This window comes from Bacillus rossius, chromosome 1 (genome assembly GCF_032445375.1).
Source record: "Bacillus rossius redtenbacheri isolate Brsri chromosome 1, Brsri_v3, whole genome shotgun sequence".
Classification (NCBI taxonomy): domain Eukaryota; kingdom Metazoa; phylum Arthropoda; class Insecta; order Phasmatodea; family Bacillidae; genus Bacillus; species Bacillus rossius.
Window position 1 is genome coordinate 28,519,898 of NC_086330.1, and position 15,733 is coordinate 28,535,630.

The window sequence follows — 15,733 nt, forward strand, 5'->3', positions numbered from 1 at the left end:
CAAATCAGCAATTTTATACTCACCATATAACTAAAGTCTAATTTGTGCACATGTAAAAAACTAGCATTACTAAATAATACAAAACTAACCAGCAGTCTCACATTGACACATAAATAAATATTACAAAATGATTTTAGTAAAATAGTGGAAAATCATTCTTAACTTATATACAATAAAATACTTTTCCTACAGAGAAATTTTACTTTTGTTTTTGATGTTTCACATGCAAAAAATAATAACTTAGCTACATATCAAACCTCTGCAATGTGATTTTAATATTTTAAGTGACTAGAAAAGGCTTACAAAAATTGTGATTAAAAATACAGTACAAATATTTACATTATTTAACATACAAAAATAATTAAAATATGTAGAAATATAGGCAAATCTTATTTGTTTGTTTTTTACAGTTGGCAAAATATATTTTTAACCTTAATTTTTTAAATGCTAACCAGAAATTTTTAATGGTGATTCAAAAAATAAAAATTAATTACTACTTGTTAAGACAATTAGAGTACCTAATACATACAAAAGAGGTGCATGTATTTATACACAGGCATTAGAAATTATAATTCTTCGGCATGATTAAATAAAGCATATAGTTGACATCAAAAGGAAGAAATAGCACAGCATTCATTGTATTAAAGAGAACCAACAAAGTTGTGAATATCGTCAATACCATGTGCTATTTAACTCAATTTTCTCGTCTAATAAATTATATAAACCTGGGGACTATCAAATTACATTAACTGTTTAAAAATAGGTACTGGTCGTTGTAGCTATTTGATCAATATTAAAAATATATTCAATGATTTGTTTTACAATTGGTTTGTTACATGAACAATTTTTTATTTTTTTTTTAAATAAACCACGTGTTAGTTGAACATTATGTAATAGATCACAACTGGAAAAAAACTTGTATGCATAGTGAACTTCGTCCTGTTATTTTCCATTGCATGATGCGCACACATTTTGTTGCAAACTAAAGTTTCACCCTTGACACGCCTAAAGAAGTATAACTCCAAAACTGAATCATTTGATGACAGATTGATAAAATGCAACAGTTAAGCTATTTCATAACATATACCTCCCCTATTAGCATGTATAAAATGTACAAAAAAATTTATAGCATGCTTACATACTTAATACATGCCATGAATAACATGATTTAAAACTTGAAAATACCTACTGCTGAGACTTGAATTCAGACCAGTTTCAGCACCGGGTTCAATGGTGCAAGCCAGAAATATTTTACAGTCTGATGCTGATATTTTGAAATTGAACAGCTCCAACTGCAGAAAAGCGAAAGGAATTTTAGTGGCTCGCATCCTTTTATTGCCTAGAATGTACATCTGGAGCACTTGCGGACACTTCTTACTTGGACACTTCCTCAATCGATTGGCCAGATTCTTGGGCACACAACATCCTCACATTTTGCATAATCAGTAGGAAAAAAAAATTGTCCTTCTCAAGTTGCTGTGTCTTTCAAAACATCACAGACAGACTGGTTCAACCTACACTTACTTCGGGTTCATGCACTGTCCAAGCCACATGTTCGAATTGGCTTGTTTTGTCGACAAAGTGGTCATGTAACACGATTTTGTATACTACAAAAAAAATTTAAGGTATTTGAATAATTTGGTTTCCTTAACTTAGATCTAATGAAACTTTCAAAATGACACAATATTATTTACAAATTCAATATGTTGGTTTAAAACTTTAAAATAAAAATATGAATGTGTAATTTACTCATTTTTGCTTAAATCATTTATACAATTATTTCAATGAAAACTATTAGTGGTGATAAGATACTACCTATATTTTTAGCATACAGGTAGTTTCATTTAAAGGTGGAATTACAATAGCCCTTGGCCACCGTCTGTCTTCCATCCATTCGTCACTTTTTCATCCGTCAACACCGCGCAGTCAGCCAAGCGAATCACAACATTATTTCATACGACAGTCAAAATATTTTCCCAAGTTAGTGCTACCAACAGTCTTCGTTTTTCTTTCAGAAACTTATTTCGATGTAGATTACTATTTATGTTGTCTTTTTGTACGTATTGTATAAGCGTATCCTTGGGAAAATTCAGAGTCGTGATTGAATTGTTTACACATGAGTTATAAGAACCACAATGTTATTATAAAAAACATCTGAACGACCTAATACAAACATTACAGGCCTGTATTCTAGTAACAATTGACTGTCACAGCTGAAATCAGGGATATAATCCATCCGTCCATCAAAAGTATGAGTTTGCCAAACTTTTGATGGGCCGACGGACGACATTTTTTTGGGCCCTTAAAATCGGCTGCAGGTCACGTGACCGACGAACGGATGACGAAAGTACCTGGGCCGCAGGCTATTGTGATTTTGCCTTAAGGCATTTGAGAAACATGCTTAATTAAAAAAATATGAGACTGAAATCGAGTAAAATTTTTACATCTTTGTTTTTCAAAAGTGTTTGATATCATCATCGTAAGTGCGAAACAAGTGAAAGCTTCAGAATTGAAAAGAACCAAATCACAGGAATAACGTATAGACCACTTTGAACACTCGAGTGCTGCCCGAGATGTAGTCCTACCAGCGGTGGTGGCTCGGAGTCTGGAAGTCCGGACGGTGCGTTATATCTCGCTGTCGACGGATATCTCGCCGACGGTCTGCGCCAGCTGGGCGAAGGTGGGGCGGTCCCGCGGGCTGTCGGCCCAGCAGCTCGCGAGCACCGCCTGGAGGGCCTGGGGCGCCGCCTTGTGCGGGCGCCACTGCAGCTCGCGCTTCTTCAGCGCCGACAGCACCGAGTCATCCGACATCTTGGCGAACGGCACCTCCCCCTGGTGGAACACCTCCCACACCAGGCACGCGAACGAGTACACGTCGGACTTTGTCGAGTACTCGTCCTCGTACACGGCTTCGAACGGCATCCACCGCAGCGGGATCACCTGGAACATCGCGGCAGGGAATTGACGACTGCAGTCCCCGACTACTCTCGATAAGTCTCGCAGCAAGAAAAATTATATCCCAATCCAAAGTGTCTACAAATATGTAGAGAACCAATTTCAGAACTTTAACGATTAAACAACTTTTAACAGAATTAACTTCATTAAACACCACATCCAAAAATTCTCAGAGAGAAAGTCATATTAAAATATTGGTTTTTAATAAAAAATTAGCAGTTTACTCATTACTAGGAGCAAGATGATTATAGGGTCAGTTGCAATAATACAAAATAACACTGTAAAGTGTGTCAATGCATCGCATAATCTCTAAATGAAAGTTAGAACTCCATACAGCAACAAAAAGCAAGTTAAATCACAAAATTAAGCAATATTTAAAGAAAACTTAATTCAAATCATAAAAAAAAATTTTTTTTACTATTTTAATGTATTAAATTTAAGGAATGTTATTATTTCCATAACAAAGTTTTTACAAAAGTGAAATCAATTGTAAAAATTAATTTAATATGTTTCATGAAGCATCCCTCATTCAATCAATGAATAATTACAAATGCTCATAAATTTATGGTTATTATTCTGAATGTACATATTACAATTAATTATTTTATAAAAATGCTGCATTTTAACATTAAAATATTTTGGTGGAATAAGTATCACAAAATGGAATTTATAAAAATAAGAACAATAACATCAATATCTTTATTTAAAAATGAAATTGGATTAAAATAAACCCATGATATCTTGACTCTACTCTATACTCACATAACCTTGTGTTTCAGGTTTTCAATCTGCCTTTGTCTCTTTTAGGTGACATTCGTGATATTGTATCTTAATTACCTAACAGTTGTGAATCTTTCAACCACAAGAGATAAAGAATGTGCTAAATACTGCAATATGTGATTGTGGTGTATGGCACTTTGAAAGAACGAAAGATGCCAGGAATCCAAAACTAAGAGGGGTGTTTGAGTGCTTGTTAGTTTTTAGACATGTCATTGTCAATATTCCCAGAACACCCGTGAGTGTGATGTCTTCACAATCCCATCCATGAAGAATATCAGTACCCAGCCTTGAAAAAAAAAAGATTGATTATAGCCAACAAATGATTAGCAATGTACCTCTTTAGAACACATATATAGCATTAACTTCATTATTTGCACAAAAAATAAACATCATTATTGAAATATTTTTTTTGTGACTCCTTGTGTGAATTGGCAGACACATGGACTATGTCTCAAGAATTTTTCAAACACATTTAGGAAGCTCAATATTGAAAAGTAGCAGTAATGCCACGCACATTTTCTGCCAGTTCAAAAAACGTGTTCGTCCCAGATCCTGCCAGGCTGTTGGGCGATATCCTTCGCTGATGCAAACACAATCATAGGCACCACTTATGCTGGCACACTTATCCTTTGTGCTTTGACGTGACCTGAGCTATCAATGAGAAAAAAAGTCTTTTTTGAGGCAAGGTCATGGCATACAAGTTCGTTTTTCAGTGGATTCACGAGAGTCATTAGGTGCCACCTCGCACAAGTATTCCACTTGGTTTCTCATTCATGATTTGATTCTCTACTCTTTAAGATTCTGAAAAACAGGGTGAATAGGATCAAAAGTTTGTAACATTATATTCTGAAACATAATAGGGCAGAAAATAATTATATATTGTTTTAACATTCAAATGATAGTTCTAATACATTGTTCTATGTATAATTATTTTCTACTATACCTATTTTGTTTCAAAATATGTTACAAACATTTGATCCTATTCACCCCTCTGATCCTATTCGGTTCTGTGAATACAGGCTTGTTTATTAATTAATTACCTGGTCTGCTAAAACTCTTAAGTGGATGTTTGACAACCAACTTAAAATGTTAAAAATTCTATAAGACACAATGATAGGCTTGTGTTTCCATGGAAAATGATGCCCTGTACTTTCAAATGCAGTGATAAAGGTAGGTAAATGACTAGACATTAAAATGAAACATCATTAATACAAACCTGAAAGGATCATAATTTTGAACTTTGTGTTATATTTAGAAGATTATTTGATTAAAGTTAAATGGGGCACGTAAAATCTTTGAAGCTATGATTAAATAAGCTTCTCAAACATATTGCATGCATGTGCAAAAAAACACTCAGAAAAAAAACCTGCTGACTAGTGAATATTATCTTTGTATGCATGTTTTACTTTAATGCAGTTTATATTAATGAAATTTCATCTCTAATGGCTTTGAAGTCAATGAAAGGGTGAATTATTCATTAAGTTATTCATTAAGGCAGGGTTTCACTCACCATGTGTATTGTCTCATAATTACTGTCAGTTACGAGGTATATTTGTAGAGATTTAACACCATAACTTTTTTGCATCAGTTGTTCTGTCACAAATTTTTTCAACGGACATACACTAAGTGTAATATAATGGGAGTAAAATTTAGTGTAGGTGATAATAATTGCAGGCACTATGTTCCACTGTATTCACTACAAGACGTGTGCTCCCAAACCGGAAGAAGGACTCACGTGGTTACGGAACTTGCAGTACTCCTTGCTGTAGGTGTCTTTGGAGAGGGCGGACAGGGACACCTTGACGGTGAGGTTGGAGGCGATGAGGCAGTTCCTCGCGGCCAAGTCCTTGTGCACGAAGCGCTGGTTGGACAGGTGCTCCATGCCGAGAGCCACCTGGTTGGCCAGCTGGGTGATCTGGGTGACGGACAGCTGGGGGGGCCGGGGGCTCTTGTTGCGGGAGCTCTCCTTCCCGCCCCGCGTCGCCAGCAGGAACTGCTTCAGGTCACCCTGGACAAGCAACACCACGACTCCAGCCCGTTGCCTTGCATTCCCCTGCCGAAACGCCACGTCTGCATGATTACATGGTAACAGGGTGAAGCTGGTTTTTTTTTCCTTCACTTAATTGCTGTGCCACAGTGGTTAGACACCCAAGACAGTGGCTGAAGTGTGGTGTTTGCATTGTGGAAACAGTTTTTAATAACTTTTTTTTTATGGAAGTGTCTGCGTTTAACGACGGAGATTCTTATTCACACTTACTAACCATCATCAGATGTTATCAAGCAACATTTCCACAATGTTTTGGAGATGGTGATAGCAAGGTAAAAAAAAATTTTGAACACCTTTATTGACGTCAAGGGGTGGATGCTTATGTGTTGGTGGACATGTACATATCATTCGGAGCTGGCCTTTGGTAATAAGCACCAACTAGTCCCACCACCCAAAAACCACATTACAAGACTATCATTACAACTGAACACACGTGTTTGCAACATGCTGGGCCTCAACTTTTGACAGCATCGTCACGGTAGGGGTTCTGGATACCAAAAATCCGTCATAATGTGCTCTCTGTCATCCACAAGTGTGTGACATGTTCAAAACTGAAGGGACTGATGGGCGAATTACCAGCAGCAAGGGATCGGCCTCCTCATGCATTTCTGAACACTGGTAGTGACTACGCAAAAAACCCTATTAGTAAAATCTGGTCGTGTCAGACGCAAATATGTGGTCAAGTGCTACATAGCTGGTTTTGTCTGCTTGGCAACAAAGGTGAGCCACTTAGAACTGGTCAGTTCTCTTACTTCAGAGGCTTTTATAGCAGCACTCTGGCGGTTCATAGCTCGTCGAGGCAATGTGCTAAGTCTGTATAGTGACAATGCTACCACTTTGTTGGTGCTAACAAGGAACTACAACAAGATTGGAAGCTCTTCTTGAATGAAGAAATGAATCAAATCCTATGTGGGATTACATCATCGGAGGGTATCACATAGCACTTTGTTCCCCCAAGTTCCCCTCATTTTGGTCGTTATGGGAGGCTGAAGTGTGATCGTTGAAGCACCACATGAGAAGGGTGGCAGGAAAATCACTTCTTACCTTCAAAGAGCTGACCACATTACCCTCTCAAATAGAGGAATGTCTCAACTCCAAGCCACTGACAATGTTGTGTGACGACCCTAATGACCCTAGTTACCTTAGTCCTGGACATTTCCTGAGTCTGATGTTTCTGACTTACCAATGAAGCAGCTGTCTAGGTGGCAACATGTTCAGAAGATATCTCAACAGTTGTGGACCCAATGGTCTAAGGAGACTCTGAACTTGCAACATCAAAGAATTAAATGGCAGTCTAAAAATGCCAACACTCAGTCAGGAATGGTGGTCCTTGTGAAGGAAGACAACATGCCTCCTCTTGTGTGATGACTAGCAGTTGTCCAGGAGACATTTCCTGGAACTGATGGTGTAGTCAGAGTGGTCAATGTAAAAAACTTCCAGTGGCATTTGAAGCAACCTGTTCAGAATCTTGTGGTTTTACCTGTAGACTACTGTGTTTTATCGCATAATCGTCGCACATTTTATACTAAAATCAAGTTTGAAAAATAGGGGTGCAACGTTTATGCGAGAAAAAAAAATTTTTTGATAGGTAAAGTTATTCATAAACATCAAACCCATTCATGGAAAGTATGTTTATTTAAAAGTGGAGTATACAAGAGCACACCGAATAATTTAAATTAATAAGTCATGCAACAAAAACCTTTCTACAACTTTAAATAGAAAAACAAAATGCGAATGCGAGCATGAACTAACGCATAACTATCATCGTAGTACACACCATGAAAGAGTGCGGGCCATCAAATGTAGCTAAGTCGGCACTCGACGGAGAGAGCGTGTTGCATTCAATAGGCGAGATATCGATATTCGACTATGTGCGCGCGTCCTATACGGGAAGCAACATAACCAAACATGAATTATACCAACTAGCGCTGGCTACATTTTTATAAGCAGTACACCGCAGCGACACAGACGAACAGATAAAGTTTATAACGTTTAAAAATATCTTTAAAAGAAAAATTACACATCAGACAACTTCATATTTCTGTTAATTAAATAAGTAAAAGAGTTAATTTCCGAATAAATATTATATTTATACTTTAAAGTACATAGTTTTTTACAGTAAAGATACCCACACAAAGCGCTCGGAATCTAATAGCGAGACCAAAAACGTCATGCAACGTTTATGCGAGAAGTTTTTTCATCCAAAATTTGACGCCCTACAATACAGGTGCGACAATTATGCGCGTGCGAAGATTATGCGATAAAAGAGGGTAATTTTGTGTGTTTATCAACAAATTATGTGTATACTTAGCATTTTAAATTTGAAACCAATGGTTTCAAGGGGGGTGAAGAATGTTTGAGAATGTGTAATTGTAATGGTTATGGACAGACTGTACTAAAAGAAGTGGGTCATGACAGTTGAGGGGAGTGAAACCCGTTGAGAAGGGTACCAGGCGAGAGGGGTGGCAGCGAAACGAGGGCGAGAGAGCTCGCCAGACGACAGTGTGACAGTGCATGCAGAGATGTAGTAGTAAATCGTATAATAAACAATGTTGTTCTTTTAGTTATCAGTCCTGTGTTACGGTACACTTAAACAATCTACGAATGCTCATCGGAGACAAGGACATTAGAATTTGTAAGGGAATGACATACCATGTCATAGTTGAAGCCTCAATCTACCTCACAAACGCCATATTAATACACCCAACAACATTTCAGAAGATGGAGCTTGACCACTCCTGATGATGTGTAGGGACCCGGGAATTTCTTGAATAGCACTTTCCAAATTTCTTGAGTGAGGAAAGCAAAAATTCTTGAGTAAAATTACCAATATTCTTGTGTAAAATGCAAATTTCTTGAGTAACAATGTATACAAGATCAAAATAAATTTAAAAGGCTGTTTAAATTTGCTGCATAAAAGCTTACATACATCTAATTTTAAATTAATTAAAAAAAAATTAAAACCAATTTTTAAACAAGTGTTCATGCACATTAAGGTAATTCACATTTTTACAACAAGCAAATTAATAAAATAATGTAGCTTAGGTAAGACACTGCTCACTCAAAATGAATACACACATGTAAACAGTAAATAATGAGTTTTGAAGTAAAATGTCTGGTAGCTACTAGTGTTTTTAAGATTAATTTCTTGTAAATAGGTATACTTAAATGACAACTTCCAGAACCTCATGCAAAGGCTTCATATGCATAGGAAGACAGAAGTTCAAGGTTGGTTGGACTTAGATTTGTTCTCCTGCCCTTCCAGTCGCTTTACAAACTAACCACTGTCAGAAAAATCCTGAAGGGCTGCCCATCCAAGGGGCAATAATTCAGACAACCTTTCAAAAACACTACTGTCAGAAAACTCCTGATGCGCTGCCCTTCCAAGGGGCAAGTTTTCAGGATTATTTAAACATTTAAAGAAACATGTTTTCAGAAATTGGATGGGCTGCCCTTCCAGTCGCTGTACGAACACACCATTGCCAGAAAAATCCTGAAGGGCTGCCCTTCCAAGGGGCAACAATTCAGCTCCCCCCCTTGTTGGCACTTTCCTTCACTTCATCACTGAAGACACCTTCATCAAAAATTTGCAGTCTCCTCCTCACAAACTGGAGTTTTGGATGGACTTCTGAAGCCATAGGCTTAGAATTAGTTTCCAAGCTTACCAAGAATGGTTTAATGAGGGAACTGACTGATTTCACAAAGAGTGATTGTACATGCAGCATGCCGAGTTCCTCTTCGCCAAGGGTCTGTAGATGAGATGAACCACCATTGAAATTGTTCTCCCTTGCTGTCTCTGACCGCAGAAAAGCAAACAAGAGCAAGCAAACAAGCAACAGTTATCAGAAAGCCATTCAACTGCTGTCAACCAGGAGTTCCATCTGGTTACAACAGGAATAGGGAAAAATCCAGCACTAGAGCCTTCCTGTTGCAAAAACTGCTGGAAAGCATAACGTTTCTTCCTGGCATTTAAAAATATCTGCTTCACTGATATTACAACTTGGTTCAATTCTGAAAGACTGTTTTTCATTAGGACTCCAAGAAGATTCACTTTATGGGCCCAGCACTGCACTTGCACAACTGAATCAGGCAACAATATGGAAAGCCCATCAAAACAAGATTTCATGTAAGAAGCTGCATCATTTACAAATGCCACCACCTGATCGTAGCCAACCTCCATATCTTGGAAGGCATCAGAAATAGCTCTAGCATATGTCCTGCCATTTACAGCTTCTAATGAAGTCACAGCAGCAACATTCTGTTGTTGAGAGTCACAAGGCTCAACTGTAGAGAGCAAAACAACATAAATTGCTCTCCCTAACGTGTAGTTTCATCTGACATTATGGCAACCCTCTTTTCTTTCAGTGCTGTAACCACTTCGTCCTTCATAATTTTGCTAAATGTGGCAGGTAATCTCGGCGTAAGGTATCACTGCTAGGCAGGTCTCCACCAACAACTATTTGTTTTTTCACCCACTTCCTGCTTTATCAAGTGGTATGTTTGCAATACCATCATTTCAACTGTGGATGTGATGAAGTCCATTTTAGTAACCTAAAAGTAAAACATGGGCTTAGTGTATGTATATATATATTATATTTATTTATTATTATTTTTTTTTAACAGAAATATACAACTCTAAGCTTTACCAAAAGGAAATGCAGGTTTATTTAAACTGTGCTTTAGCACTGAGTAGCAAAATTATGTAGCTGGCAGCTTTATTGTAAACTCCCAATAATTATCCGTGTTAATTGTGACCCCGTCGTTGCCCGGATAATTGAAATCCTGTAAAAAAACAAAAAAAAAACAGGATAATTCGTTTCACGGTAAGAGCGGCCTCGAATTAGTGTCGGCTTATAAAAATAGGGCACTGCCTCGCCATGTGGTCTTTCTCCGTCTGCTGGCGACGCGGCAGTCAACCACTCCTCCCAATGTTTCTTGTATTTATTTTTCCTACAACTCGGCGGCAAGTTAATCTTTACAGTTCCTTGTCGCATGAGAAAAACGATATTGTTTGCATCATGAAAACCTGTCGTGATATAGGTACTCGTGAAGATTCCCTTCACGTAGGTTGCTCGTTCACGGTCATTTATAACATTTGTTGGAAGAGAGAAAGTTAACACTACGCAAGATATGATTGTGCTGACAATGCATACATAAATTCAGGCAAGGTTTCCACCCCCCACCCCTCATTATCCCAACCCGTGGCCATTCTTCCAGCCGAATGCCAGCCAGACACGTCACTCGCCAGGCGCCTGCGGTGTTGCTGGGCCGAGCGGAAAGTAACACATGAAACAATCAAACAGAAGATGAGGCGGACGGGGGTGGGGGAGTAGAAGTAAGGGTATCCCACTCGGGTTTAAAGAGTGACAAATGTGACATCTGAAAGGGAGGAAGGAACAAAGGGTCAGACCAAACAGCTTTCTGACACAGAAACAGAGTGGTTAAAAATATTGAAGGGCCAAATGAAGAAATACATCGGAGCGATGTCATTTTTTTACAGCTTCAGAATAACTATTAATTAATCTAAATTCAAGCACGGATAACCCAAAAATCGGATATTCCGGGCCCGGATAACCGAGAGTTTACTGTAGCTACTTGTGTTCCTGAAGTGACGTACTTTTTTTTTATAAAACAATAAAAAATAAAAAGGATTTGTTAATGGTTCTGTGATATACATTTCCAATAATGGTGAAAGATAATGCATGCCAGCATTATATCGTGTAACACTACCGTACCTTCGCTTCCTTGGCGCCTTCGACAGCTTCAAACATCGTTTTCTGGCGGTTTCCTTTCTTGACGGCTTCAGCGTGATTACTTCGTATGTGTTTCTTCACACCGTCGGAAGTTTCCCAAGCAACTGTTTTATTGCAAAAATGGAATATTATAATATTTTGAGATTTAACCATTCCATCTTGGGAAAACTGTTTCACTCTTTCGTCAATGTTTATTTTGGGCGGCATATCCGCAAATATAAACGAACGTTACGAATATGTGTCCACCCTACGACTATTCAAACCTGACTGGACCCAGCTGGCACTATGCCTGCTCCCCTTTAACACTGTTACACACTCACTGTTCATCTTCCGCCGCTGCCTTCCCCCCTTCCACCCACCCGGCTATTGAAACCTGCTATTGTTGACGGATAAGTAGTAAACAACCGTCTCGCGCTCGCACAAACTTTTTTTTGTCATGGATCCGAAAAATTCGCGTATAATCTTGAATACATACAGAAATTCGTGGGTACTACCGAATTTTAACAAATTCGCGAGTATTTCTTGATTCTAAAAACATTCTAAATCATTTTTATAATGGATTTAATATTTTTAACAACATTTTAAATGGTTTTAACATTTTTCGCGAATTCGCGAGTCGCGATTTTCCCGGGTCCCTAATGATGTGTAATAAGAGTGAATTAGAATTTCCGTTGTTAAACAGTCACTTCAATAAAATACACAGTACTATTTTAACAACCACGTAAATACACAACAGACCAGATGAGAAACGAGTGCGAGAGGGTGTCAGGAACCTAGCCGGGACGCTCACCCAGTCGGTGTACTCCAGAATCATGTAGTGGGGGTCGACCTCGCGGCACAGCCCCAGCATCTTGGCGATGTTCTCGTGCTGGAGCTTGTGGAACATGTCCAGCTCCCGCTTGAACTCCATGAGGGCGCCGTCGTCGCGGGTCTGCAGCAGCGACTTCACCATCACCACCGACTCCTTGTCCTTGCCCTCCCCGTCCCGGACGCCGTGGGCCTTGGCCAGGAACACCTCCCCGTACTGGCAGCGGCCTGCGGGAACACCTGTCGCTACACTGACGCTCCCCGCGTCACCTTTCGTTCGTTACTCCTCCCCAGGATGCTTGGAGGGTGCCATCGTAGGCATGGAAGGTTAGAAGGGGGGTGGAGGGGGCAAAATTCCTGGAGTAGTTGTGGCGACAATAACATCTATGTGCTTTTAGATTTTTGATGTGTAACATCTTAGCTCTCGGTACACGGAATTTTGTGGTAGTAATTTCGTGAATGGAACGAAAGTAGCATGAACGGAAAAATGTAACCACAGTGCTGCCATCTGTTCTCTATAGCGTGAACCAAAGTTCACAAAGCCAAAGGTAAACATTATAGATAGTTTTATCTCTTTAATATATTTTAACAAGATGGCCAGTGGTTCAATAAAATTCCTTATTGAAAATCGGGTCAAAAATCGGGGTTTAGTATTTTCTCAAGTCTTTTTCTCTTTTATTGCAGCCGTTTCAATATATTTGGCTAGTTTTAAATTTCAGCCTGCAAATGGAATGATTTGATAGTCGACGTAGCTGCTCCAGAAACTAATTCTAGCAGCGGGTGCGAAATCTGTGTGTGATTTGCGTCCAAAAAAATTCAGTTAAAAACACTAGTTGAGTACATTTATTATGCTCTGCATTATTTTTAAGAATTATACATTAAATTTGGTGTCCAAGTTTCCTATTATAAGTGTTTTTGCAACATGAGAACACATGAATTCGCTTGTTACCGAGGTTAGATGTTACACATCACTGGCGAGTACTGACATACTCGCTCACAGTTTTGAAATTTAATCCTGATATTGAAAAGTAGTACATTAAATAATGAGGGGGCCAGACAAAATTATCCCCCCCCCCCCCTCCTTTTCTGATCGTAGGGGTGAGCATAGCTTAAAAATAGAATGTTGAAAAAATATTTTATTATAACCTTTCTTCTGCTTCAAAATACCTGTCTTTTGCTTCAAAAAATTTTCCATGGGACTTTGTTTTGTTTAAAGGGATATGTGGGGTGGTTAAGGCTCAGGTCCGCACATCGAAGTTAGTTACATATATCATTTTCTTTTTCATACAGTTAATTAAAGAATTTTCCTGTCAATTTGTTTTGAAATCTCCCTTACATTTGTTTTTTGGATCTAAATGTTATGTTCAACCTGGTAAAGGTCATACAAGTATTAATAGTGGGAAGTATTTGCATGACTTTTTGCAGCTATTGGATGATATTTAGTAATTATCTGTTGAGATATTTGAGACGAAACATAAAAATAGATCTGTTTTGTTATAAATTCATAGGAAAAGCCCTCGATTAATAGGAATGACAAGAAAATGAAGTAACCATCATGGCATGTGAGCTCAAGCTTGAAGATTGCAGATTTAAAATTAATACAGTCTAATTCAATAGTCTGCTGGGTAGAGAGGTCATGCCGTCTCGTTGACTCGGACGTAGTATTTTCATCATAAAAGGAATAAATTTCATACTCTAATTAAAAATCTTTTTTCAAGTTCAAACTTCAAAAGTTACATACAGATCACAATCATCAACAGACTTTTAAACCCAACTACCTGCAATAGTCATAGAGATATTTTTTTCAAGTGTCTTTGTTTGTGCAAGAAACAGTCGTCATCTTAGCCGGGCACGATTTTGACTTGTTACATGTATATTTATTTCTCATATCTTTGAATGGTCACCCGACAGTAAAAAAAAAACTTTGGTACAGTACTTGATTGCCTTCAAAAATTTTGTTTTTGCAATATTTACTTTGCATGCACATAGAAATAAAAAAAGCCAGCTTCTCCCACTGGTATACAACAGAAATATATGAAATTTAAAAATGAAATTTTACAAATAAATGGTGGAAATACTAACTAGGCATATTTTGCTAGTATTGAAAGTATTAAATACTGTAAACAAAAACATCAATAAAAATGTAAATGCTTATTTGTTCAAAATCTTAAATCTCTGAAAGTTATTTACCGACTGCTTTGAAATTTTGACACAATGTTGCATTCGGATAGGTGCATGTTTTTTAAACACCAATGTCACACCTGTGACCGGTAAAAATATAGATTAAAAGATAGATATATAGGTAATATATATATATAAATATATGTATGTTCGTCTTCTGTTTTGAGAATATATAGATAGGAATATATAGACATAAAGATATAGAGAGAGGTGTAGAGAATATAAAATGGAGATATACAGATATAAGAGATAAAGAGAGATAGAGCAAGGGATATATTAGATAAATAGATATGTAGAGAGATATAGATACGGAGATAGAGATAGAGTGATATATAAAGATATAGATAGAGATATATTGATATACATAGAGATATAGATAAATATAGTGAGATTTATAGAGGGATAGAGATAGAGAGATGATTGTTAGACATGAGGCTATTTTAAATTACAAAAAAAAAATTGAAATAGGCATAGCAAATCATGCAGGGCAGTAGCTAGTGAACAATAAAATGCACGTACCCAGCAGCACCATGCTGTGCAGGTCGCCGCGCGGGAAGCTCAGCCGGTCGTAGCTGCCCTTGGAGCGCTTGCTGTGGCCGGAGCTGTGCGAGTGGGCCGTGTCGCCGCCATCGCTCTTGTCCCGGTCCTTGGGGTCGCGCGGCCCGTTGGCCGTCTCCTTCAGCTCCGTGTGCTCCCCTCCCCCGGCCTCGCCGTTCTCCGCCTTCGTCACTGCCACAGACACGATGGGCACATGGCACTGTCGGAGCTCGCGGCGTCGGGCGGCGTTCGGCCACGCCCCGTGGGCGCCTCCGCTGGGGAGGGCATCGTCCACCCCGAGTGGAAGGGGAAAGTCATTTGGCTAGGTTAAGCTTAGAAAAATGACACTCTCTCCCTCTTTGTATGTCTATGACCTATGATTTTCTGTTATATAAATGAATTTACCCCTTTTTCACTCCATTAGGGACGGAATATCATAGCAATATATGGTCTATGTGTTAATCCAGGTTATGCGCTATTTGTATGTCAAATCTCATCCAAATCCGTTCAGCAATTCAGGTGTCAAGGAGTAACAAACATAAACACAAACTTTCACATTTTTAATATTACAGTAGAACCCTGTTATAATGTTCCTGCATATAATTTTTTCCTGCTTATAATGTCATATTTTTAAAGTCCCAATATTTCCCCCATAAGGACAATGTATTTATTT

General features: G+C 38.3%; 1 protein-coding gene across 1 annotated transcript in view; it reads right to left on the bottom strand.

Annotated features, from left to right (window-relative positions):
- Positions 1–471: 471 nt before the first annotated feature.
- Positions 472–15,733, bottom strand: part of LOC134529688 (inactive tyrosine-protein kinase 7-like) — a 232,811-nt gene continuing 217,549 nt past the window's right edge. Inside the window, exons 16-19 of the mRNA XM_063364456.1 lie at positions 15,043–15,252; positions 12,326–12,570; positions 5,471–5,743; positions 472–2,940 (exon numbers count right to left, since the gene is read on the bottom strand). Coding sequence (XP_063220526.1) covers positions 2,626–2,940; positions 5,471–5,743; positions 12,326–12,570; positions 15,043–15,252 — 1,043 coding nt within the window. The 3' untranslated portion in view covers positions 472–2,625. The remainder of the gene's footprint in view (positions 2,941–5,470; positions 5,744–12,325; positions 12,571–15,042; positions 15,253–15,733) is intronic.